This window comes from Syngnathus floridae, chromosome 4 (assembly GCF_059516105.1).
Source record: "Syngnathus floridae isolate MCC-2025c chromosome 4, RoL_Sflo_1.0, whole genome shotgun sequence".
NCBI classification, from domain to species: Eukaryota; Metazoa; Chordata; class Actinopteri; order Syngnathiformes; family Syngnathidae; genus Syngnathus; species Syngnathus floridae.
In genome coordinates, this window is record NC_142416.1 from 12862220 (window position 1) to 12885879 (window position 23660).

Genomic DNA, 23660 nt, shown 5'->3' on the forward strand with positions numbered 1-23660 from the left:
GAAACAAAGCGTAAAGTAGTTCACAGTGTTCACCTAATTTTTGGGTGCTTATGCCTTCCATTATTTCCATTAAGTGAGCTTTAGTTCAGCGGTGTTCATGTGAAACATTGACGAGTTTTAAGGCACCAGAGTTGAAAATTGCTTCATCTAGCCACTGACATGCAGTGAAGCACAAAATTGCAAATGTGCATGCAGCCTCTCCTCTAACATTTCAGCTCAGTTGCATCTGACACTGATTTTAAATATGTAATTACATCATTATTGGTGGCATCACATGTTTATTTCTATGTATTATTTTATTAGGACTTTAAAATTAGTTGATTCAAGCGCTGCAGAATTAAAAAGTGCTCAACAAAACTCATTGGCGCACTTTAGTGGAAGATCAATTGATGCAGGAACACTTGAATAAAATCATATGAAAAAAAATATAGAAATGAGAAATTATGTTGTTTTAGGTTAATTCAAAAGTATATAGAGTGGATATTAAGTCTACAGTTACCCTAGTTCAAGTGCCACATAACTTGACCACGATAAATCCTTTCAAGAAAATTCCACTAACAATGTGACCGATTGTATAGCCTGTGCACCTCAATTGAACAAAATTTAATATTTTGACTGGGGAAGTAGAAATAAACAACAGAATGAATGTGGTTGCACAAGTACTCACACTCTCTTCCTGAAGATGTGACTGTGTTCAAAATTAACCAATCACATTTAAAGTCATGGCAAATTTGAACCAGCACACAATTGTCACCATTTAAAGTGCTAGATTAACACCAAATGAAATTCAGCTTTTCTGACATCACTAATCTGCCCGAATCCTGACAGAGGTTCCTGCAGCGCATTGACGTAGGTAGCTCTCTGCAGACTGTGGCTGGGCTCTAAGATATGAAAACGTCAGAAAAAAGCCCCGTAGGAAATCTGAACTTCATTTGAGGTGAATCAGAGGCACTTTAAACGATGACTTTCTTGGTTAATTCTGAACACAACCAGTTCTAAGAGGGTGTGCACACTTGTGCAACCAAATGATCTAAGTTGTTCTTTTTTTACTTCCTCCCTCATTTTTTTTTTTTAAATCTGCTGAGTAGTACAGGTTATAGGTCATGTTAATGGGTGAACACTTCTAAAATAGTCTCTTTGTATCACAAAGTGGTTGTGTTATTTTCCGAAAACAAAACAAAAAAATAAGTCAAAAGTGGCTCCTGAAGGCAAAAAGAATGCTGCTTCTCTCTGCTGGAGGACAGAAGTACTGCAGTATTATGGGACACATTGCTATTTGTTTGAATTATTTGACCGTTGTATAAAATACATATGTTGCATGATGTCATTTGAATAATTAGTAGTATGTATTTTAGTTGATTTCTATTCATAGAAAAAAGGCATTTAAAGGATCGTCTTGCTTAAAATTACACACGAAGTGCAAAGTGGCACTGAATGACTTTTTCAACAGCAAATCAAACAGCTTTCTGTATAGGCACAAATGTGATGTCAGAATTTAATTGCATTTAAGGGCATGCATGAGTTGTTCCACTTTTGAATGAGGGGTAACACCTGATGTTTTACTTCATGTCCTTGGTGCTCCTGGCTAGAGACTCCAAGGCAGTAAACATGTTGTGAGGTGTTTCAGAATCCTCCAGCTGAGCCTTTGCACAGAAGTAAGGCGGGTAGAGGTCCATGGGATTGCTGATGCCAAGTACCCAATTGTAAGTGCTGGAAAAGGAAATTCAGTTATATGGTTGCATGTCATTTTCACACAGAAACTTCAGGACATGGGTACGCAAAATTTTATAATAGAAATGGTTCTTTAAAAACATTTGCTATGGCATGCCAGCTTATACCTGACAAAGGTCCATCCATTTGATGGTGTGTAGCTTGTGAAGGTCATGGGGATGCAGCCAGTCTCCGTGAAGACACTCATATAGGTGCCTGAATTTATGAAGATATGCAGTTGTGAGGGTTAAGGGCAGTTGCCTTATTAAGGACTACAGGCATTGCAATTCTTAATATTTATGCTTCTTAATCATGTGTTTTTGCTTTATCACACAATATTTGCAAATATTTCCCACCTATAAACAAACCTATTGCAAATTTTGGATTCTAAAAGTAACACCCTTGTGTATATTGTCAAAATCTTCTGAACCATGCTGTTAATGGACAGACATGTTTTTTGATCCATCAGTGTTTCTTCTCACCATTGCCGGGCAGCTCTCCATACCAGTTGTTGATCAGCACACCCATTCCCCATGAGGAGGAGGAGCCCAAAATGGCCTGACCCATCCAGGTGGCATCATCGGGCACTTGCATGGGAATGAAATCTGTGCTCAGGGGTCTCTTCTTGCAAGACAGTTTGCTCCAGTCGATCTCATAATAGAGTTTCTACAAAATAACATCTTGACTTTTAATAAATATTTAAAATTCAATGTTTACTGTAAAGTGATAAATATTAAATTGAAAGGCTTAGAGAAAAATCTCACCAGCATTGGGGAAAACATAAAAAAAAAAAGACTCTTATTACACACACTGAAGACATCAGATTAGTGTGTGGGACATTCCAAATTATGTGAATGAAATGTGAATTCAAGAAGAAAGAAAAATGCAAACATCCACGTATAAAACATCCTCACTTGATAGTGACCTTGTTCTTGTGATAGCATTTTTTATAACCCTTACATTAGATTGTCATTAAACCGTTCAAGGTTGTATGTACTCTTATAAAAAAAAATCAAAATACACCTGTGACTTATATTTCGAGCTCACAAAACCACTGGCGAAGATTTATAGAAATCTCTTCAGTTTAGCTTTTGGCTAGTTTTATCATTTGATTGATTTATTATAGTTGATGAATTTGTTTTATTTATACTTTGACTACCTTTTGAAACAGCATCAGTTGGTCCACAGCAAAGGTTGTATTTCCAGCCATGCCAAAGTTTCTAACCCGAATCTTCTGACCAAAAGCATCATATGTGATCGTTCCTGAAGACATGACGGAACCACTGAAACCCATCTGGAAAACAATTGACATCTTACTGGATACTAAAGGGAAAATGTATGCAGAATACGTACTGTATATTTTGCCTGTGTAAGTAGATTAGGGTGGAAAATGCAACTGTCTGACTTACCACAGAGACACCTCCACTCATCAGGGGTGGAGAATCTATGCCAAAGGAAATATTGAAATATACGGTGAAAAAACAGTGGTGTGTACAAAACACACATATGTAAATAAATGGCTGCATTTTGGCTTTACAAAAAAGCACTAAAAACATGATAGAAAATTAAAAACATTACACCCAAATGAACTCAATGAGAACTATATCAAATGTTTTAGTAATAATTCTCTGATTTCTTTAGTCATTCATGAAAACAGACTAATTTATCTTTTGTGTTTAATCTAAATAAAACATCTGTAAAAATCTGCATTTATTTTAATCCATCTTGTGTTATATTGCTTAATAGTTTAGTTTAATTATTTTTTAATCAGAGCACTAAACATGATCAGATAAACAAAACTAATTGGCTAATAAAAAGTAATCCAAGAATGTGAATAAAAAAAGTATCTGAATAATCTATGAAATAATCAATAGAATAATCAACTTTAAAAATACTAATTGATAGTGGCAGCCCCACTGTATATTACAATGACATGAAATAACAGTTCTCACTTTGTATAAAACCAGTTTATTTTCTATATAGCGCAGTGTCAAGAGCCGACTCACCACATGGTTTGGATTTCTGGGCACTGGCAGCCGCAAGGAGCAGGCCGAGGATTGCCAAAACACAGGTAACGTTCATGTTCAGAGGCTTTCAAACAGTCACACAGGAACAGGCGTCTCCAAATATACTCGAGAACATCTGGACAGGACCCACCATGTGTTTCCACCCACACAGATTCCTGTCTTTTAGTGGACGAAAAAAGAAAATATCAGCTCAAAATGGAACGCGCCACATATTGGTGACAGTTGATGTATCACAGGAGAGCCAACCCGCCAAAACTCTGAATTGAATATTGTATGCACATCCAAAACCATTGCAAACGGTAATTCAAATTGAACATTTTTCTCCAAAGACTCGTTTTAAAAATGATATGCATTAGGATAACAGTCAAGAGTTGTTGAGTTGAAGCCAAAGCACCTGGAAGAATTCTCACGTTGTATCAACCTCCACCTGCAGTGTTCTCACACGTTCTCAAATGTTATCTCTGAACAAATTACTTTTCATCACTCTTAATCATCATCATCATCGCTTTAAAGTCCGTTTTCCAGGAGCCGCTGGGTTGGACTGGGTTCTTGATATGGCTTTCTTCCTCCGGGAACGGTCCATGGCCATCTTGTGGTTGATGCCGAGTGCCTTCATGTCGGCTGACATGGATCACTCTTAATACCGAGGTAACAATTACTTGTATGAATGATTTCTGCTCTTCGTGAATCATGGAAATGAGAATATAGATTATTTAAATTTACCATTATAAAGACAAATTATATATTTTGCTTAGCTTTTCTGCAATATACCAAAAGAATAAATAAATGAATGGAAAACTCACCTGCCTCTTCCCCCTAGAGATTGCCACGGAGTTGAACTCTTGTGCATTATATGAAGAAAGGTTCTCTGCAAGCAAGTACCTTACATTTAAGACATCAACATCCATAAATGGGGAAATGGAAACATGAAGTAAAAAATAAATTGCAATGTGGCATCATACATATTTATTTTCCAATGTGTATAATTTTTTTTTTATCTTTGTCCTCATGTTTACTGCTTTGGGTTCTTGATGTGGACAATGAAAGAAAACCAAGCATATGATCAGAAAGGAATCCGATCATTATTTCAGTTACCATTCCAAGTTAAGTAAAACCCCCACCATAAATTAAGGAAATTCAACAACAACAAAAAACATTCCAATCCAGTAGTTAATCTATTAAATTCAACCCTTAAAAAAAAAATCTGAACTGGCAAATAAACAGTACAACTGTTTGAATGTTGATTTTGTACCTAAGCATCAGAAATGTACAACCTGGTGTAAACGTATGAATATTACCACAACAAAGTCCATATCGTTCCAGTGACATATGGGAATTTGTTTTTGAGTCGTGACTGTGACCAAGTAAGTTCAACGTGGGGCCATACCGTGTGACATCACATCTGTTCCAGGGTGACCATGAACTGGTGGGAGAGGTGGCATTGCTTTTCTGTACAGTGAAAATGGAAAACTTTATGGCAAAAGGGGCACTGGGATGGAACGTCGGCTGCATGGCTGCTTCTGTAGTTTGAAACTAGCAGTCACCCATCACTGAAAGCAGCTGCATTGATCCAAAGTTCCATCACACATTCATTGGCTCATCTCTTCCCTCCCAAAAGCAAGCTGCCATTGTGCATTACTCTAAAATAAATTAAATTAAAATAACACTAAGTTAGCGCTCTTTTTATTTTCTTCTACTCCCTTAAAAGACACATTTTAAAACAATCTGAAGTCCTTCTCATCTTTGATTTCCAATAGGCATCTGTCATCCTCCTGATTGATTCTTACCAGCTCTCCTAATGCAACTCGAAAAGTCAAGTTGTCAATATTAGCGTTAATCCTTCCTAAAGTTTGGTGACATCCACTTTCCAGTGTCTTGCTACTATTTCAATATTCAGGCATCACGCAGAGTCTCTCTTAATACTCTGGAGGCATGCATTGTAGTGTTCTTCTGGCCATTTGACGGCCAAACACTGCACTCCTGTGTGGGCTTGGTTATTGGCGTCCCTTTGGGGTTTGAGGAAAAAAGTACATGAAGTCAGAGGGCCCCTTTAAAATCCATCTTTCCTTGCAGGACAGACAAGAGAAAGCCCCTTCTTGTTGGATCAGCGTGACTGACAGTGAAAGAATGACAGACAGCTTAGAGGATGACTTCAAGAGCAAACAAACACTAGAAGGAGTTCCTGAAAAAACTGGGGTGGAGCACATTGAGTTGTTTTTTGGCCCTTGATGATCCACTTCAAAATCTTCCTCTTGTTGTCAGCAGTCTGAGATTTCTGAGGCGTCACTGGTGAATTTCCTACGCTGCCTCACAGATTTCTCCTCATCCTGCACAGTAAAACAAAGTTATTTTTATGGAGTACGACTGTGGCTCCAATTAGATTACTATTTTCTGCCTGAGTTTAAGAAATTCCATAGGCTTCACATACGTCTTTCTCCCGCTGTACATCCAGAGCACGCTACATCATGCAGAAGCACTCATCTTTTGGCCATTTTGATTGTACTCACACTCTGGAAGATTCCATTTGGTCCCCACTCTCCAGGGGACTGGTCCTCTGGGTCTTCTGCCTCATCTTCCTCCTCCTGTCTTTCTTCTTCTCTCACAGTGTCCATCCCATCCTCCTCATACTCTGTCAGACAGTCCGACTCCTCCGCTGAGGGGAAAGATTTAGAAGAGATATTACCGCAATAAATTATAGAGTGGCTGCACCCGCCGACATCCATCCAATGTCAGGGACGTGTTCTGCTGTGTTCCAATAAAAGATGTTTGGTGTAAGGCCTTATTTATTAAACCAGTTAAAGCTAATGAGATCTTGAAGGTGAACTGTGCAAAGTCTTGTCACAAATATGGAAGAAAGGCAGTAAAAATAATGTGATAAAGAATGAATTCTTCACCCTCAGCAGAAACGTAGTTTTGGACTGGCTCGATCCTGGATACAATCTCTGCAAGGTCTGTGAAGTCGGCTCCTTGACACGTGCATGACTGGAAGACACATTTTCTATCATTTATTCATGCTGAATATTTGCAGTCATTAAAAAATGCAGACTATTACTAGTATTCCTAAATATTCTCCTATCCTAAAAATTCTGAGCGTTCTCATATATAATAGCACCCTTTTTGTTTAAGGGTTGCTTGATTCTGAGCATTGAGACAATCAAGTAGAGTATCTTATAATTGTACTCGTGGCTCTCACATCAACTCTTTTGCTGTCGTTGTAGTCGGCCGATCGGTGGTCCCTTAGCATGTTTTGAATGATGTCACCTCGGGCCCAGCCAGTGAACACCAGCTTACCGTGCTGGAAACCCACATCCTGAAACACAACAAAATCGACAGGAGATGTTTGGAACAAAGGAAAGAGAAATGCTTCAGTTAAAATGCCTAATAGCTATGATTGGAGATGATTTAGAAAAATCGGTGACAACAAAAGTAGAGCCACCGGGACATACATTATATTTATACGAGGGTGTCTAAACAGGTGTCCAGGATGTGTCAACGTGCCTTTCCATACATAAACTGAAAGAGCAAAGTTTAATTAAGCGACTCACATAAATCTCGTCAAACTTGCCAAAGTCCATGGTCTTGAATCGATCGATGGGCGGTCTTATGTACTCGCAATAAGCACTTTTCTTGACCACCTCGAGTTGCCGCACACAAGACACATAGGCAAGCCGAGACTGAATCTCTGCCATGTCTGGGACCTGGACACGGTTAGGAAGATTACAATTACAACACAATAAGACTAAAAATGACATAAAAGTAGTTCATGGCCACACAAACACACTGAATGAAAGTTTTGCATTCATCGTGGTCATGGCGCTCATGCTGCCAACCTGGACGGACCTTGACTTTTTCAGCCCAAGGATTGATTCGTTTCCACAGCAACCACCAGCCAGACAGAGAGTCGCCATAGTTACAGAGGTCCGTCTCATCCTGACTGCCCACGTCGATGGCAATGACTGTTTTGGCGCCCATGTTCCTCGCAATATCCGCTGCGATGTCCACAACACAAACACCAGAATCGAGCCAAAGATAAAAGATAAAGATTCCTTCAATACAAGCCACTTTTATGAGTCCCAAAGTAAACAAACTAACACCACCAAAAGGTTTGTCGGCAGGGAATTTAAGGGCAACTGTTGACTAACTAATCTGGTAAAATTAATGCACAGAGTACTGTATAAAGATAATATATATCTTTATAATATATATAAAGAAATAATTGTCATCTTTTTCATGAACTGGCAAGTGTTAAAAAAATGGGTCTCAACATTGTGGTGGTGTTATGCCGATTTAAAGACAAAGTGCAAAGCTCTGATCCAGTGTCAAATGAGCAATAAATACTCTTGATTGATCAAACTTATCAGGGAGAGGACAGCCCAATAGTTTAGTAATAAAGGGCTGCTGATTTTACAAGACTGCAAGTCTGTTGGATCAATTTTTGAATCCACGGAGCGCCATATTTCACAAGCTTCCGTGACAACGATGGGTAGAAGATGAGATAGGAGTCCTATTCCAAACAAAGATTTGCAGCATGGAGCTTTGTGAAATGTGGCTACTCACAGAATCTCGAAAAAGTATTTTCATCTGCATAACATACTGGACTTCAGAAACTCGACACAGCTGACACCCGTAGCTGTAATGTATGTCTTTAAACAATGATTTGCAGACCAACAACCTCAACTTTCCTCGGTCTTTCCTCTGGTTGGAATGGGGACAAATGCAAAGAACAGAGCAAGACAAATACAAGTTGTGCTGAGTAATAGTTTCCATACATGAACCTGTGATTGATTGACTAATGTCCCATGGCAGTTTTCCAAAATAAATGTCGAAATAGCAGAGCACATTTTGCACTGCCTTGCTCTGTTCTAAGAGGGATGTACATTTCAACTCTGAGCACAATGACCTGATGTCAGTGAACTAGTGTCAGCCAGTAAAAGATGGAAAATCTTTTTTTTTTTTTTTTCAAGCTTACAATTACATTAACTGGACTAGATGTCGAAATATAAAAAGAGATAAATGAAACCAATTTCAAACCTCCCACACTTTCCAAAATTCTGACACTGGCTCATGAAACAGACATCAGATCCAAAGAAATACTTACATAGCACCGCTTTACTTTTTATTGGTAAAAACGTGCAATGACCAAAGAGCAGACATAAAGTCCTCGAAGACGTTTTAGGGGAGTGTTTTTCTTCAATTTTTAAATCGAGGGTGCGTTCACAGTCACACACAACCACAGCAGCAGCCTGTCACTTGATAACACAAACTATGACATGCTTGAGACGAGCGAGGCAATGTATTCAAAATGGGCAAAGATCCATTTTGTGGAGGATCTTGGATCAGAACAGTACTAGCCGAAAAAGAATGACAACTTTATACCCAGATAAAAACTAAGTTGTCCTTCTAAAATGTATTTCATGATACTAATGGAACATTAAACTATAGTTGACTTGTACTTTCAGCAGTCTGGATTGGACCCATTGAAAAATTGGTTTGCTTGACATAACTGACATGTGGATGTGAACGTACCCTTTCTGATCATGGCGGCCTGCCTCCCATTAAAAGAAACAATGTCATACTCACCCATCTGTGCACATTATTGACAGTAAATGACCAAACAGGCTTCCCTCAGTGCACTTTAAACGCATCCTTCCGGGCCACGGGCTTGGTGGATATTTTGACAGAGGGCACCACCTTTTACTTGCCTGGCAGGTTGTTGATGTAGCCACCATCCATAAGCAAGTTCCCATCTTTGGGGTCGCAGAGAGGCGGCAGGTACCCGGATAGGGTCATGCTCGCCCGCACATAGCGCCACAGAGAGCCTGGCACACCGAGGACGAAGTAGGAAGTAGGGAGGAGGAAGGGGGGATAACATCTCAATTTCTGCTAGGTGATTTATGTTAGTGTTGATGCAGATCTCAATCCCAACACTATGTATGCAGAGATCAGTCACCGAGAATGAGCCGATCGCTGCAAAGTTTGGGATTGTAGTTCTGCCCGCCTTTACACTCTGTTGCACACCAAAGCGAACCTCATTACCGAGCACGCAGACCCATTGTGACTTGTGCGGCAGGTAAAAGGCAAATGGCAGCCATCACAGAGCATCAAGACGGCACAAATCTCCAAACTGTCTCAACAATAGCACATTTACTTTTAGACTTATCCAAGCAACAATAAATGTGAACTAAATAGTTGGTCTAAATGTGTTGCTGCAAAGAAACCAAAGTTGTTTTGCGACAAGTTTGAAGATTGTGCCAGGGAACAACCAGCCTGCCTAATTCTGCAGTACATCTTAGTGCCAGCAGGGGGCAGTAGCAGACAGCGAGATGCATGGGTTGGAAGGATAAGGAGCACAGCAGAGATGCGCCAGGTTGCAACTTTGCATGGAGTAAAGGGTTCTTCAGGGTTCTCTTGTCTGACCTAATGGTCATTTTCAATTTGTACATTTTGTGGTCATAAATGGGCAACGGCAGGATCCAGAACACTTATTCCCAAATACGTGGAGAAACAATAGAAGTAAAAAACATAAAGCAAGAGACCAAGCACATTTAGGTAAATATATTCACTGAATCAACATGTCCAGAACTGGCATGCACATGGACGCAAGCAAAGCCAGGGAGAAGAAGGTTTGCTGAAGGAGCGAATCAACATGCTCCTTCAGGTGAAGATGAACGGAGAGATGAATTGAAATGAAAGTGTGACAACAAAAGACCTCCTCATGGGGAAAACACACAGACACATTTCAGCCCAATGACAGGTGCGGTTCTCCAAGCCAAAACAATGTGATATAACCACATTGCAAAACTATACTTATACAAAACGTTAGCTTCATTATAACATTAACACAAGACATTCCAAAAGTTGCTGACTATTCCTAAATATCAAAGCAAATATCTACCGGTCAATTAAAAGCGGCATTGTACAATGGGCATGAACTTTTAACCATCCCTATATCAATTTTCTAAAGCACCCATCTTCATCAGAGGTCATGGCCGAGCTTGGGCCGCTTATCCCACCTGATTTCCTGTGAGACGCAGGGAAAACCAGGGATTGGTCGCCAGACTATTACAGTGCACAGTGTCGGCAAACAATTATTTTCCATCACATTCACTGGACAATTTAGAGTCTTCAATGAACCTAACATGAATGCTTTGGGAATGTGGAAGAAAGGCAGAGTACCAGGAGAAAACCCGGGCAGCAGGGAATCCAGGAGGGCCCAAATCTTAACCCGGACCTCAGAAGTGCAAAACAGACGTGCTAACCATTTAGGATGCTGTGCTGCACATATTCCAAGTCTTATGTCAATACCAAAGCTATTTTTTTTTTTTCGATATGCAGGACAACAAGGCTCCCATCAGAAATATATCTCAGCAGTTAAGTTACAAAACACAAAGAAGAAAAAAGCTCAGGTGTTTGGGTGTTGGTGCACGGTGGGGTTTCTTGCTAGCCTAAGACCATGCAGCCTCTCTCAGGGAACCAGAACTCGACAAGTCAGTCAAAGCTTAGCAAATTTAAAATGATCTTATCTTCTCAAACTGATGCTAGTCCTCACTGCTTTGAAAACTGCAGTGCTCGATACATATAAGCACTGGCATTATCAGTCCAAATCCAGAGATGTATAAGAAAGTTCAAAGCATACACTGAAGGCCAGAAGCAGCCAAAAGATCATGCAACTATGACCCATAGATGCCCATAAAATTTAAGAGAATTTTTTTTCATAGAAGTATGTAAATTGGAGAGCTAATTGAAGAGGAGGAGACGTACGATTAGCGATTACTGATACCAGGATTATAGTGAGGTGGGCACAATTTAAAAGACACATCAATAAAATTGGTCTTTCCTTCCAAACCATGGGCTCCCCATGTCTAGCTGGTCAGGATGGGGTTAGTTAGGAACGGGAATAGAGAGGGAGACGATAGCCGAGCAACTATTTATCGACTATGAGGGTGAGGGAGGAGGTTTTGGTGTGCGGGCATTTTAAGTTCTGACCTGGGACATTGTTTACATAGCAACCATCCACAAGCAAGTGGCCATCCTTGGGGTCGCAGAGGGGAGGTAAATAGGGGGTGTAGGACGCGCTGGCTCTAACATACTGCCAGACGCAACCTGTCAGGAAATTGACATGGAGGAGGAACACGTCAAATATGGGTTGGACTCAAAGTAGCAGGGGGAAAAGAGAAGAGGAGAGAAAGTGTAAAAGGAGAACACAGAGAGATGCCATGGACATGAATGAATGGCAATGTGTTGATTCACTCTACAATATCTAATTTAGGCTATAAAACAGTAAATGTTTTCACTCTCAATGATAACACAATAACACTGTTACACTCTGTGACTATTAACAGAGCAATAAAACCTAAGTCAGTCCATACTACACTAATAGAGCACGGGGAATTGAATCCCAAGTGTTGATTGGAAATAATATTAGCGATGTTAGATAGCAAGCAAGAAAAGAGAAACATGAGTACAGTAGTGCGTGAGAAAGAAAATAGGAAGGAGAACATGAAGAAGAGGAACGGAAGTGGAAGTCTAACACTTCACTATCACTGGGCCTTGCACTACAATTTTCAAACAGTAACGCATGGAGAAAACTGTAACTTGATAAGATTGTGTTTGTGATGAGCTTCAAAATATCTGCGTTCCATTAAAAAATCTAATCAAACAAAAAAAATAAATGAAATGGAGAATTATGACACTCTGAGACACCCCAGCCCCCCAAAAAAGAAACCTAAACACGAAATAACCGACTACTGCAAGGTTAGGCAAAGACACACTAGTTTAACTAGAGAAAGCACTATATGAAGTTAAATGAGTGAAAGAGATGATTTTAGAGGGAAAAGGATGGAATGGAGTGTTCTGGATCCTACATACTGACATGGACATGGGAGAACTAAAAGGCATTGAGGGGGACTGAATAGGTTAGTTCTGCTCCGAAAATTCGATGCGCAGCTCTGTGATGTCTGTATGTACTGACTTCAAAACACAGCAATGACAAAATAGCCACTTTGATAATTCAGCTGATCAAATGAAAATGGGAAGGAAATTAAGCAATTAACAAACAAATTAAAAAAGTTGAAATAATAGGAAATGGTCAAGTAGTAAACGTGAACAGTGAGACAGAGAGGTAAAGGCTTTGCTTCAGCTGTTAATACACATGCCACGATGCAAAGAATTATTTTAGTATTAGAAAAAATATTGCCCCGAAGCACTCTGTCCTGTAAACCCCTCATATCCAGATTGCTTTATGGTAAAACTCAACTTTACAAAAAAAAAGCCCTGAAAACTAGAATAAGAAATATAAACTAGCACAGTGGCAATCATTTATAGTAGTACATTGGATTTGTGGGGTGAAGAGGGCAGCGAACTACAGTACTGTTAGTGATGATGCATATTCTCAAGTGCACACATCCAAATATTACTTTTGTCTACGTGTCTGAATAAATTATATTTTGTGGCGCTCTACAAACAGCATCTTGGAAATGTTTTGCACCATCTATCTGTACCAGTATCTTTTACAATAATTCAATTTACATTTTTGTTTGGAGTGTGCCACAATTGGGTATAAAATCGAGAGCATGCCAGTCACACTAAGCTTATTCCATATAAATTAAAGAGTTATTGTTACTTCGGCAGATAACTAATAAATACAGTACATTATTCCACTTGGGACTGACATTGAGTCTAATTACTGTACTTTTCAAAGTTCTTTTGAAAGTGGTATTTTAGCACTATGTTGAAGAAGTTGTGCATCCTATTGCTGAGTGTAGTTAGAAAGAAAATCATTGGTTGCCCTAAATTGCCTCAATTCTGCTGTCGCTCCAAATTGAATCAGCCGTCACTTACCATCTTGATGAACACGCATGGCGGATGCGGTGATATCTGTGGTGACGTTAAAATACGGCAACCACAAATCCTGAAGACATAAATGATGCCATAAGCATAAAGTAAAAATTTCCCCACTCTAATATTAATGTATTCAAGTGCTGTACACTGCAAATCACCTCAGCTTGTTTGTCCTGAAAAACTTTGTAGATGCTGGTATTGAATGCAGAGCCAGAAAACATGGAGGTGATGGGATAGGTCAGGTCCAGCACTGTTTTGAATACTGAGTTCATGGCCTATTAAAATACCAAAAGTCATAGCACTTAAACCATTCCACAATTTTTATCTTTGGAAAAAAAACAACCAACCTGCAAAAAAATTGATCACAAAAATCTAATTAAATTTAGTGGCTCATTTTGAGAGCAAAAGTGCGGACTGTGTAAATAAATGGGGCTATGGTAAACAGATCAAATTAAACTTACTACAGTGAACGAATTACGATACAATAAAAATGACAATAAATCCAATGCATCCTTTCTGGTTACAATTCTTGAATGAGAAAAATACAAGTAACGCACCTTTGACCACTCTCTGGCTCTCTGCTTAGTTCTAACGGCACTCCTCTCTTCAGCGTACAACGCACCAATGAATGATCCAATGGATGTTCCGCCAATGATGTCAATGGGAATCCCTGCTTCTTCCATGGCTTTAATGAGACCCACGTGAGAACAACCTCTACAGAGGACAAACAAATTGACATCAGATACAGTAGGATGATGCACATCACCTCTGCCTGACTCACCTTGCTCCGCCTCCTCCCAGCACAAGGGCGATACTGTTTCCGGTTAGCTCTCGGGCCAGCCGAGAAAAATCACTGTGTCTATCTGCTGTTTTCTCAAAAACCTTTTCATAAACTTCTCTCTACAAAACACAAAAGACATGTGTGACAACAGTGAAGTAACAAAATCACAACATGTGACATATACTACTGTAAGGGGATCTAGTTGGTTTTAGTACCAGTTTGCCGGGGCTACGTCTGGAAAAGACCCTGCGAGGACACTTCAGGTGAAGATGCCCCGAGCACCAGCTACGCATGTTTAGCCACTCGACTGTCCTGGAAGGACCTGGACTATCCTCTCTGTGAAGAAGGATCAGCTGTTTCAATGCACGGACTGCGGTGTTCTCCAGCATCTGCTCCAACTGGGGAAAAATATAACAAGAGGATTTGAATTTCTAATATCAGGTGAAAGATTCACTGACTTAGTACAAATACTCTGCTCTTCTTGTGACACTAACCTCTCCAACGGTAGGTTCCTGGTCTCCCAGGCCAACAATAAGGATGCAGTCTGCCTGCCGAATGCACCGCTGAGTCCATGGGGTCATGCTGTTGTCAGTCTGATACAAGACAATTCGATTGATGTCCTCCTGTTGGGCCAGCCAGCCGGACAAGCGGTACTCATGGATGCTGATGGATCGGAATAAAGACTATCATTAGTTACTGTAATCCACATAAGAGGAAAGGCAATACTGCCAGGAGGAATCATTGGGCCGTAGTAATTATATTAGGATTAACCCAGGCCAATTAAGATACGAATGAGAAGATGCTGACCTGTCCAAAGCGGATGCTCCAAGCCGCTCTCTGATTATGTCACTGGTCAACAGCAAAGTTGGCCCTTTATGGTAATAAATATAACATAATAAACCAGAAACATCCAAATAATCATCCAGTAGGAATGGGATCAAACTGAGGTCTACCAATGGCACTGAGGGCATGACTGAGCTCCAGATTGAACGCATTGATTGGCACGTCATCACATACTGGCAGCACAGCTACTGTGGAGAGGTTGCTAGCAGGATTGGTTACATCAGCACTGGTGGTCATACTGGGTAGACTCAAGGTTGAGCCTGCAAGTGAGCCAAGGGAGAAATGTGAAGGGTGGGGAGGATCAGAAGTGGCATTCACTGCAACAAAGAACCAATCACACTTTATAATTCTCAGCGTGAGCCCTTTACCTGAGAATGGACCGCGACCCTGCTGGAGGTTTCCCAGAATTTTCTGTCCTAATAGGTGGATCAGCCTCGTCACCACCTGAACAAACAGTGAGCCTCAGAATCACATGAGTACAACTGGAGAAAAGGTTAACCACGAGCCAAATCTATTTTTACCTGAGGATATCTTCTTTTGATGTTGTTGAGTGTTCCTTCAGGCAGCTTTACCAATTCAGTGTCTCTTACAGCATGGACAGTGGTGGCTCGTGGCTGTCTGGTCAATGCCTCCACCTTAAGCATATTGAGGTTAGTGTTATTTTGGTTAAAGGAAACAAAAATGTCAACAGCTATGAAAATTGTCTTCTAGGAAGTTCAAATTCACAAATGGCAAACAGGTATTGATCATAGTTGTGCCACTGGCTAAGTGTGCAACTGACTAGATTTACAGTAACTTATGTTACAACACCTGGTATTCCAACAGGGGTGTGTACACTTTTTATATCCACTCTGTTCATTATTCAAATGTACAGTGCAAGGAAAACTCTCACCACTCCGATAAGGTCTCCTCTTCCATATTCCCCCACGAGTTCTTTCTTGCCATTTGCCTTGCGGATAACCGAACGCAGACGTCCATTCAGAACAATATACGTACAGTCTGACTGATCGTCCTGTCTGTATGTGTGTAGACACAAAACACATAAGGTCTAATTACACTTATGTAATTGAATAAACCATGAAAATAATGCATGTAATCCAGTAAAAGATGGAGTGGAGTACCTGTAGAGGGCTCTACCCGCTTCCACAGCCATCCAGTCAATAGCAAAGTCCATCTGTCTGACAAATGGGGACATCCGGATGGCCACAGTGTGCGCTGCGCTCAACACCACACTGGGCTGCTCCCTCATAATCCTGAGCAGTGAAATTATATAATGAAGATGCAAAAGAAAGTGAAAGCTTTTAATCATAGTTCAATTATCATATATATTGTTGCAGTAACGACTGTGCTTCTTTGTAAGGACTTCATCAGGCAGGATACTTTCAGGAGACCAATTTGCTTGCTTTCAAATGTGACATCTGCAAAAACACTCACTCATAGAAATCAGATTTTGATATCTTGAGGTAAGTACAGTCTCGAATGGCCTTGATGGTGAAAATAAGAGGCTCTCCAGTAAGCACGGCGAGCTGTCCCACCATCTCCCCTGGGTGGGTCACAAACAGGCAGACGGCTTCTTGCTTATTTATCATCCGCTGATAGACATGCAGGCATCCGGACAGAACAAAGTGCAGACTCACATCCTTGGAGAGCGAAGACAGGGAAGGGAAAGCAAACATTATATGATTTAGTTGTCTGTGCTTGTCATTATTTTACTCACAATAATACCGTATTTGCATTGGGATAAGTTACCTGGTCTCCTTGTCTGGCCAAGACAGCTCCAGCTTTAGCATGATGTAAAGTAACTTTCCCATTCAACAGAGAAGGGTCCTGTGATGGAGAGGAAAATAAATAAAGGAACAAGAAACATAAATAAGGAACACTAACTGATTTATTTAGGAATCTGTTTGGGTTTTTGGAGATTTTCCTTGCCCTCCTGGGGTTCAAGATTAGAGGATGTCATTAATATTTCTCAACTGTGGCCATGTTAAGCCATTTGAGATATTTCTATGATTGAGGGCTATTAAAAAACATTTAACTTGACTTTTGATTCCAGCAAAGATTGCCCTTCGAGAGTCAAGCATTAGCATATTATTGCTTTTAATGTATAAACCGGCAATGGAATTGGTTTAAATTGAACCTATCAAATGTTTCTGCCAGGGAGTGTACGGGTGTGGGTCCTCTTTTAGTGCACCACACAATTCCTCTACGGGGGGCCTGCTGACTGACCTGCTTTTTCAGCATTATAGTATGTAAGCAGATGCTGCAGGGTGATTAATGTCAATCGGCTCATTCACGCAGCAAGAGACTTGTTTCTCAATCAATCCATAGGCTAAAGGTTAGATCTGTTTCCTTCGCAAACATAATTTATTTTCCAATTCCATTTCTTATGCCTTGTTATAGAACTAAAAAAAAAAGCAAGAATTTAATTGAATTCCCTTCATCTCAGAAATGCAACTTATCTCTGTCCCTTGTCTTCGATTGCAAATCTCTACTTAACGTATACATACCTCAATCCTCATAAGCTTAAGGACTTCTTTCTGAGCTTCCTCAAACAATGCTGAACTGGATCGACAGGTTACAGTTGTGAAAATATTATCCAGCCCTGTCTCTTCTTCTGGATAGAGGTAAATCCCTGAGGGAACCTCATCCACGGTCACCTTCTTCTCCCGCTGTTCTTGGGAAACAGACTGTCATGACAAGCACAATGTCATTGCTGTGAGTTAAACTATAATTTGTCAAAGTTATTTTGGTTTTAAATCACTTCCATGGTATGACACACGAGTCGTTTAGTTTTATGATCCAGAAGAAATAAAATGTGTATCACTGGTTAAACAGTACACAGTACTGACCCGAGTAAAGTTGGGTGGGGTGTTGCCATCTTCTGCAGACACAGAAATCCGTCCCCTTTCATATGCCATGTCAAAGTCTGATCTCAGACCTTTCTGAATACCTGCATGAACAGAGGTTTTTGAAGACATCTATCTGTATTACACCATTTACGCTACATGTCATATCCACAAGAAACTGCTTCCTTGAATCCCAAACATCACACGACATGAAACAATAAAACAAAGGAAAAACACCTCACCAGAAATATCCACAGGCATGGAGATGGTCCGACTAAGAGTAGCGCCATCCTTGGCTTGATCCCCTGTTATATGCACCAACAAATGGCAATTGAATAAGAGACCGAGATTAAATGTAGAAGGGGGAAAAGGTAATGCATTTGATTTTCTCTGTATCACATTATGGAATGTGATGGTCTTTGAAACTAAGCCTTCAGTCTCATTTCCTTACCAGTCAACTCACCTTTTATGGCAGCTTCGCGTTGTTCCTCAGGCACTGTCAGACTGCCAAAGCGCTTGCCGTGGCGGATAGGACTGGTGCGGGTCGGGTGGGGAGACGGAGGCAGCTGACGCGAGGGATGCAATTCCTGTCATATCGCGTGCATGTGAGATGATCGATGCGAGACGGATAGAGAAACAGAGAAGAATGATACAATAATGCATTGCAGTGCTTTCAAACAAGGGCATGGCAATTAATCATGATGTTTGGCCTCACACAAGTGTGTCTTCTGAACTTACATGGCTGAAGAGCTCATTTGTTAGGCCCAGGTAGTTGTGAAGGGCTAAGACTGTAACTCTCTGGAGACGAACCATGATAATCTGAAAGACGGTTTGAGGGATGAGTAAATCTGAATACATCTGGTGTATGAAGCCATACAGTGAAAGAATTTACCATCCATTTAAAAAAAAAAAAAAAACATATGAAAACATGGGTATGACACTCAGCAGATGATACATAGTATGAAAGCATTTCAAACTGAATCCACAGAGAACAAATCTCACCTGTACTACTCGCACCAGGCTCTCGGGGTACTTCTCAAATATAGACAGGAAGGCCTCTACTGGTAAACGAAGAACAGTGGAGACCTCGGCGGCTCGTGCCAACACTGTTCTGTAAGGCTTCTGATGGCCCTGAACAGACAAAAAAAAAATTAAAAATTGTATTTTTTTAATGTACACATATGAATATGATTAATTTAAAACCAACATGATAGAAAATAATAAATTTTACGAATTTAAAAAACAATATGTATAGCATTTTGGAAGAAATTTGTAGCAGTATTAATTTTATCTAGCATCTACTACTTGTATTATGGTGCAACTTTTATGGATCAGTATTTCTATATTGCATGTCAGAAACCTGGTTGTAACATACCGTGATGACATCCAGAATACTAAGGAGGCTGTGGACACTGTCTCCAGGGAAAACCTCCTTCACCACACTTTCTTTGCCATCCTGGAAGAAAAGAGTCAACAACAGAAACTAAAACAGCCTATTGCATAACCAAGTCTTTTGAGATCTGAGCTGAAAACTAAGCAAACAATCACCATAACCAGGAAGCTTTCTAACAATGTATCCTATAAAAAATACTTGACACCCTTTCACAGCCTTTTGCAAAATGTGGTTACCATTCCAGTAAGGCACAGTTCTAGTTTTCCATCTTGAACCACGTAGATGCTGCTGTCTGGCAGGCCCGGCCTGAAGACGTACTCCCCTTGTTGGAATTGTACAAACACCATGTGCTTGCAGAGTTCTAGAAAGAGAGGCTTCTCAAAGTGGCCCAGCACACTGCATGGAAAACAAACAGATGATGAGAAGTCACTTTATTTTATTTAAATCAACTGTGCAATGGCGCTCAACCTACCGGACATTTTTAAGCATATAAAGCACCTCAGAAGGAAGGTGAGAGTTGGCCACGTCAAATTCAGTAAGATCTGCCTCCAGCACGGAGGGAGGAGGTTCCTTGGCCTGCAATGTAGGCACTTCCTTCTTAAAGCGCAGGATCCTGCAAATGGAGACCGCTTGGGATGTCAGAAGAGCAGCATTGTGGTTTATGAGACTAGCGGTTAGCCTTCATGTACTTTTTGGCAATGTTGAGCATCTTCTGCTTCTTTTTCAGGCGTGGTCGAGAGGTGGAGGATGTACCCACCAGGGAGGAGGTAGACTGGGAGACCTTTTGAGAAATAATGATACGAGTTGGAATGAGAAACGGAATTCCGGAGACTTTGAGATCAAAACTTACTTTACGCATGATCTTTCGCCCATAGAACATAACTTTGTCCCTCTTACGAAAACGGTACTTGGGCGCCTCCTGTGCTTCTAGGTCTGTCAACAACAAAAAGCTCTCTTACAAATAGAAGCATTCATGTTGTAACTTTGTGGACGATTGTGCAAGCGCACGTAAGAAAATCATCACAAGCAAGCACTGACTTCTTAGGTGGATCCGCCGCAGGATGAAAAAGATGAGGATGGCTATGAGGACTATGGCAACGCCAGCACCAAGCACGACCCCCATCATCTGAAGAAAACACAATAGTGTTAGCTGCAATGTGCATTATGACATACTCCACTGAATCACATCATCTGAATGATTTACCATGCTGGTCTGGAGTTCTTCCTCCACAAAACTCTTGATGTCATTAAACTTGTCCTATTACAAACAGTGGAGGTGACATGATGTCAGTCAAGTTACTCTCATTTCTCTCCTTTTAACATGATACATTTATCTCGAAAGCATGTAACATCAAAATTGGCAATTCTTGATTAAAAAGAGGCAGCACAGGTTTTGTAGCATGAAACGATATACTTCTACATTTTCCTTGAAACAAACAACGGCAGAAAAAAAATTCCACTGCGGCTGCCTGACAAACCAACCTCTGAGCCATCTGTTTGGACCTCTTGTTCCGAGGTACTTTGTCCCATTGTAACCCTGTTGCTTCATACGGGTGATCCATAAAAGGCCGCTGGAATAAAATCAAGGGAAATATTATTGCTGCAATATACATAGAGAGTTGTGGTGTCCAGTACGGCAATAACTCAAAATGCAAACACCCTCAAGCCCTAACAACACAACATGTAGGTGACAAAATAAGCGTGCGTCTATGGACAAATCTCTCAAGCTGAGCAATTGCTCTCATCTCTTGCGTCAGTCAAACTATCCTATTTTATTGCTTAGATAAGAGCTTAGATAATTCCAATATCTGCCTAGGGTTCGTGAGTCTGACGTGATGCATAATTACGAGATTTCTGATATGATTGTTGACTTGTTTCACCCCAAAACTTGTGTTTTCAAATGTATTATCAATTTGATTTCATTCAGTGCTCCTACATCATGTATTGGCACCACAGACTGACATCAGCTGTATGACGGGCCTTATGTACTTCCTGCTCTATCCTGATCATCAGCGGATGGTTGAATGTCACTGAACTGCTGTGTAGGGATCAAATTGAATTACTGAAAGGCTGGGGGGTGGTGTCATGTTGCATGAAGTAAGACGCAGTGACAAAATAACCCTCCGGAAAGGATGCTGCTGCAATACACCGAGAGAGGAGGCTTCATTCGTCGGCCATTATCCAGCAAACAAGAAGCTTCAAAAGCGGTAGAGCACTTGTACTTCGGGTACTTACTGCAACCGCCGTAGGTTTTGTGCAAGAAAAGAGAAGTTTGTAGTAAAATCTAACCGGCTTTGCGCTTGATGGAAGTGACAACATGATAGAAGCCATTTAAAAAACAGTATTCACCCAGGCAAGCATCAATCTGAGTGTTAAACGTCTATCTCTGGCTTCACATGCCCGTGTGTTTAGTTAAGACATGGACTTGTTGCCCCATAGAGATGAGGCAATAGCCCGCCTCTTTTCTCCAAGCAGTGCCTCTCTCCACAGACGCCAACATCTTTTGTGCTCTGTGAAACAAAGCCAGTGTTGACACCACTGTACAGTACACACAAGATGCCTGTGTATGTGATGCCAATCTTTCTCTGTGGGATTAGTAATGTAGGGTTAGTTAGCAGATCAGACAATGTTGGCCCCTACATGAATGGGGGACACCCCCCAGTGAAAACTAAGTACAGAATACAACAACTGGAGTAGACGCCAAGACACCGAAGCTAAGTGACCTTGTGGTAAGGTCAAATGACAGCAAAAGATAAACAAGAGCGTGCATAGGGCACTTAAAAGGTGAACCTAGAAGGTGCCAGCTCATGTTTCACCCTAGTATCCAAAATAGTTTTTGCATAATTTGCACCCCCTGAGGTGTTGCCTTACTTAACTCTTGGAAATCAATGATCTGGTCTCGTTTTAATCACAAGGGGTAGGGCCCAAGATATCAAATACAATCCAAGGAACACACCTGCACAGAAACCAGCATTGATGCTATTTTCAGCCCCTCTAAATTAGCAACGTTAGCGCATTGATACCACTCCCTAATCAGCTAGGTGACTGTTGCATAATGTTTGCATGAGTAAAATACAAAAGTAGAGGCATGAGTTAACGTTTGAGCAATTCTCTTGTGATATCGGTGCATTAGAAAATGGAAAGCCTGGCAAGATGCACCTTCTCTGCATTCAGGGCAGAGGGCACCGTGCTGGCTGCCCGTCCCATTGGTAACGTCATTCCTGCTGGCTGGCTAACACTGATCGCGACAACATAAGCTAGCGGTCGATGCTACTGATAACGGTCCACTTAGCAGTCCACTTGAGAGATCACAATAAATAGATCCATATGATTTAGTGGTTATTTTGCATTGTTCTCTTCCCCTCCCTCTGACAGACAGTTTTCAGATAAACACCACCGTTTCGCACTCTGGGATGGTGAGATGTACTTTGCACTCCTCGCTTCTCACCAACACTATTGATAAACTCTCGGTTGACAAAAGGTACGACTCAGATGCATAATAATATCATATTCACATACACACGTGTAAGCACTTGCAAGAAAAGATAACAGGAGTGGGGAATTTACCTGAACCGGTGGACTCCAGATTTTTCTTCAATGACTGTCAAATAACCGAACTCATATTTGACTAACTCCTCCTTTATTCTTCCGCAAGACGCTAAACCAATCAGCAACCGAGAAGCTGCAAAAATGGACCAACCACAGTGCGTCAATGGGCAAGTGGCTGAATAAAGCCCTATACCGATGTAAATATGTCTTCGTTGTCCAGTGAGAATTGAGATAAACATTCTGTCGCTACGTTATTGGGTGACTTGGGGATTGATTGCTACAATGCCCAACAGCGACGCGGTCAAGCTTCCTAAGATGCTGGAGTGCTTTATTCCTTTTGCAAAGTTATTTTTTGAAAACGGGTGACCCAATTTTCCTCAACAAATTGACCCCAGCACAAAAAAATGAAATAAAAATACTTAAAAAAATAATATCCACAAATAGATGCCTGCAGGGTTCTACTTAACACCCCAAACACACAAAAATGATCAAAACAATATCACTTTTCAAAGTGTAAACAACTACACCTGATCTCAAATAATCCATCCATCCATTTAATTTAATCGCTTGTCCTCACTGCAATGGCATACTTCAGGGAAGTACAATTCAATGCCATATATTACATAGAATGTTTGTTTGGATGCAAAAACTATAAAAAGGAATAAATGTCC

The 23660-nt window shown here is 40.7% G+C and overlaps 2 protein-coding genes and 1 long non-coding RNA gene across 7 annotated transcripts; 1 reads left to right on the top strand and 2 right to left on the bottom strand.

The window, feature by feature from the left end:
- Positions 1-1481: 1481 nt before the first annotated feature.
- On the bottom strand, positions 1482-3852 carry LOC148399218 (ependymin-like). The gene is made up of 6 exons (XM_088373387.1): positions 3717-3852; positions 3120-3154; positions 2870-3004; positions 2193-2376; positions 1839-1926; positions 1482-1710 (listed from the first exon to the last, which is right to left on the bottom strand). Exons 1-6 carry the CDS (start codon positions 3790-3792, stop codon positions 1560-1562), a joined length of 669 nt encoding a protein of 222 aa, XP_088229513.1. The 5' UTR covers positions 3793-3852; the 3' UTR covers positions 1482-1559.
- Positions 3853-3941: 89 nt separating this feature from the next.
- On the top strand, positions 3942-4698 carry LOC148399219 (uncharacterized). 2 transcript variants are annotated; one of them, XR_015857970.1, is made up of 3 exons: positions 3942-4036; positions 4251-4385; positions 4558-4698. It is a non-coding gene; the product is annotated as an uncharacterized LOC148399219 (long non-coding RNA). The 2 variants fall into 2 exon arrangements; XR_015857969.1 differs by lacking the exon at positions 3942-4036 and having other exon boundaries at positions 4157-4385.
- Positions 4689-23149, bottom strand: pnpla6 (patatin-like phospholipase domain containing 6). Of its 4 annotated transcripts, XM_088373386.1 has the most exons (37): positions 23008-23149; positions 20923-21011; positions 20645-20698; positions 20479-20566; positions 20291-20373; positions 20130-20221; positions 19913-20053; positions 19677-19836; positions 19423-19503; positions 19050-19178; positions 18786-18866; positions 18511-18634; positions 18290-18352; positions 18051-18151; positions 17709-17888; positions 16951-17028; positions 16636-16841; positions 16323-16454; positions 16094-16217; positions 15723-15836; positions 15570-15645; positions 15312-15461; positions 15166-15229; positions 14853-15021; positions 14574-14756; positions 14359-14477; positions 14135-14291; positions 13736-13852; positions 13578-13647; positions 11724-11840; positions 9440-9556; positions 7578-7726; positions 7283-7435; positions 6931-7047; positions 6632-6719; positions 6245-6390; positions 4689-6064 (listed from the first exon to the last, which is right to left on the bottom strand). In XM_088373386.1, exons 2-37 carry the CDS (start codon positions 20968-20970, stop codon positions 5996-5998), a joined length of 4140 nt encoding a protein of 1379 aa, XP_088229512.1. In that variant the 5' UTR covers positions 20971-21011; positions 23008-23149; the 3' UTR covers positions 4689-5995. The 4 variants fall into 4 exon arrangements, with proteins under 4 accessions (XP_088229512.1, XP_088229509.1, XP_088229510.1 ...); XM_088373383.1 differs by lacking the exon at positions 9440-9556; XM_088373384.1 differs by lacking the exons at positions 9440-9556; positions 11724-11840.
- Positions 23150-23660: the final 511 nt, after the last annotated feature.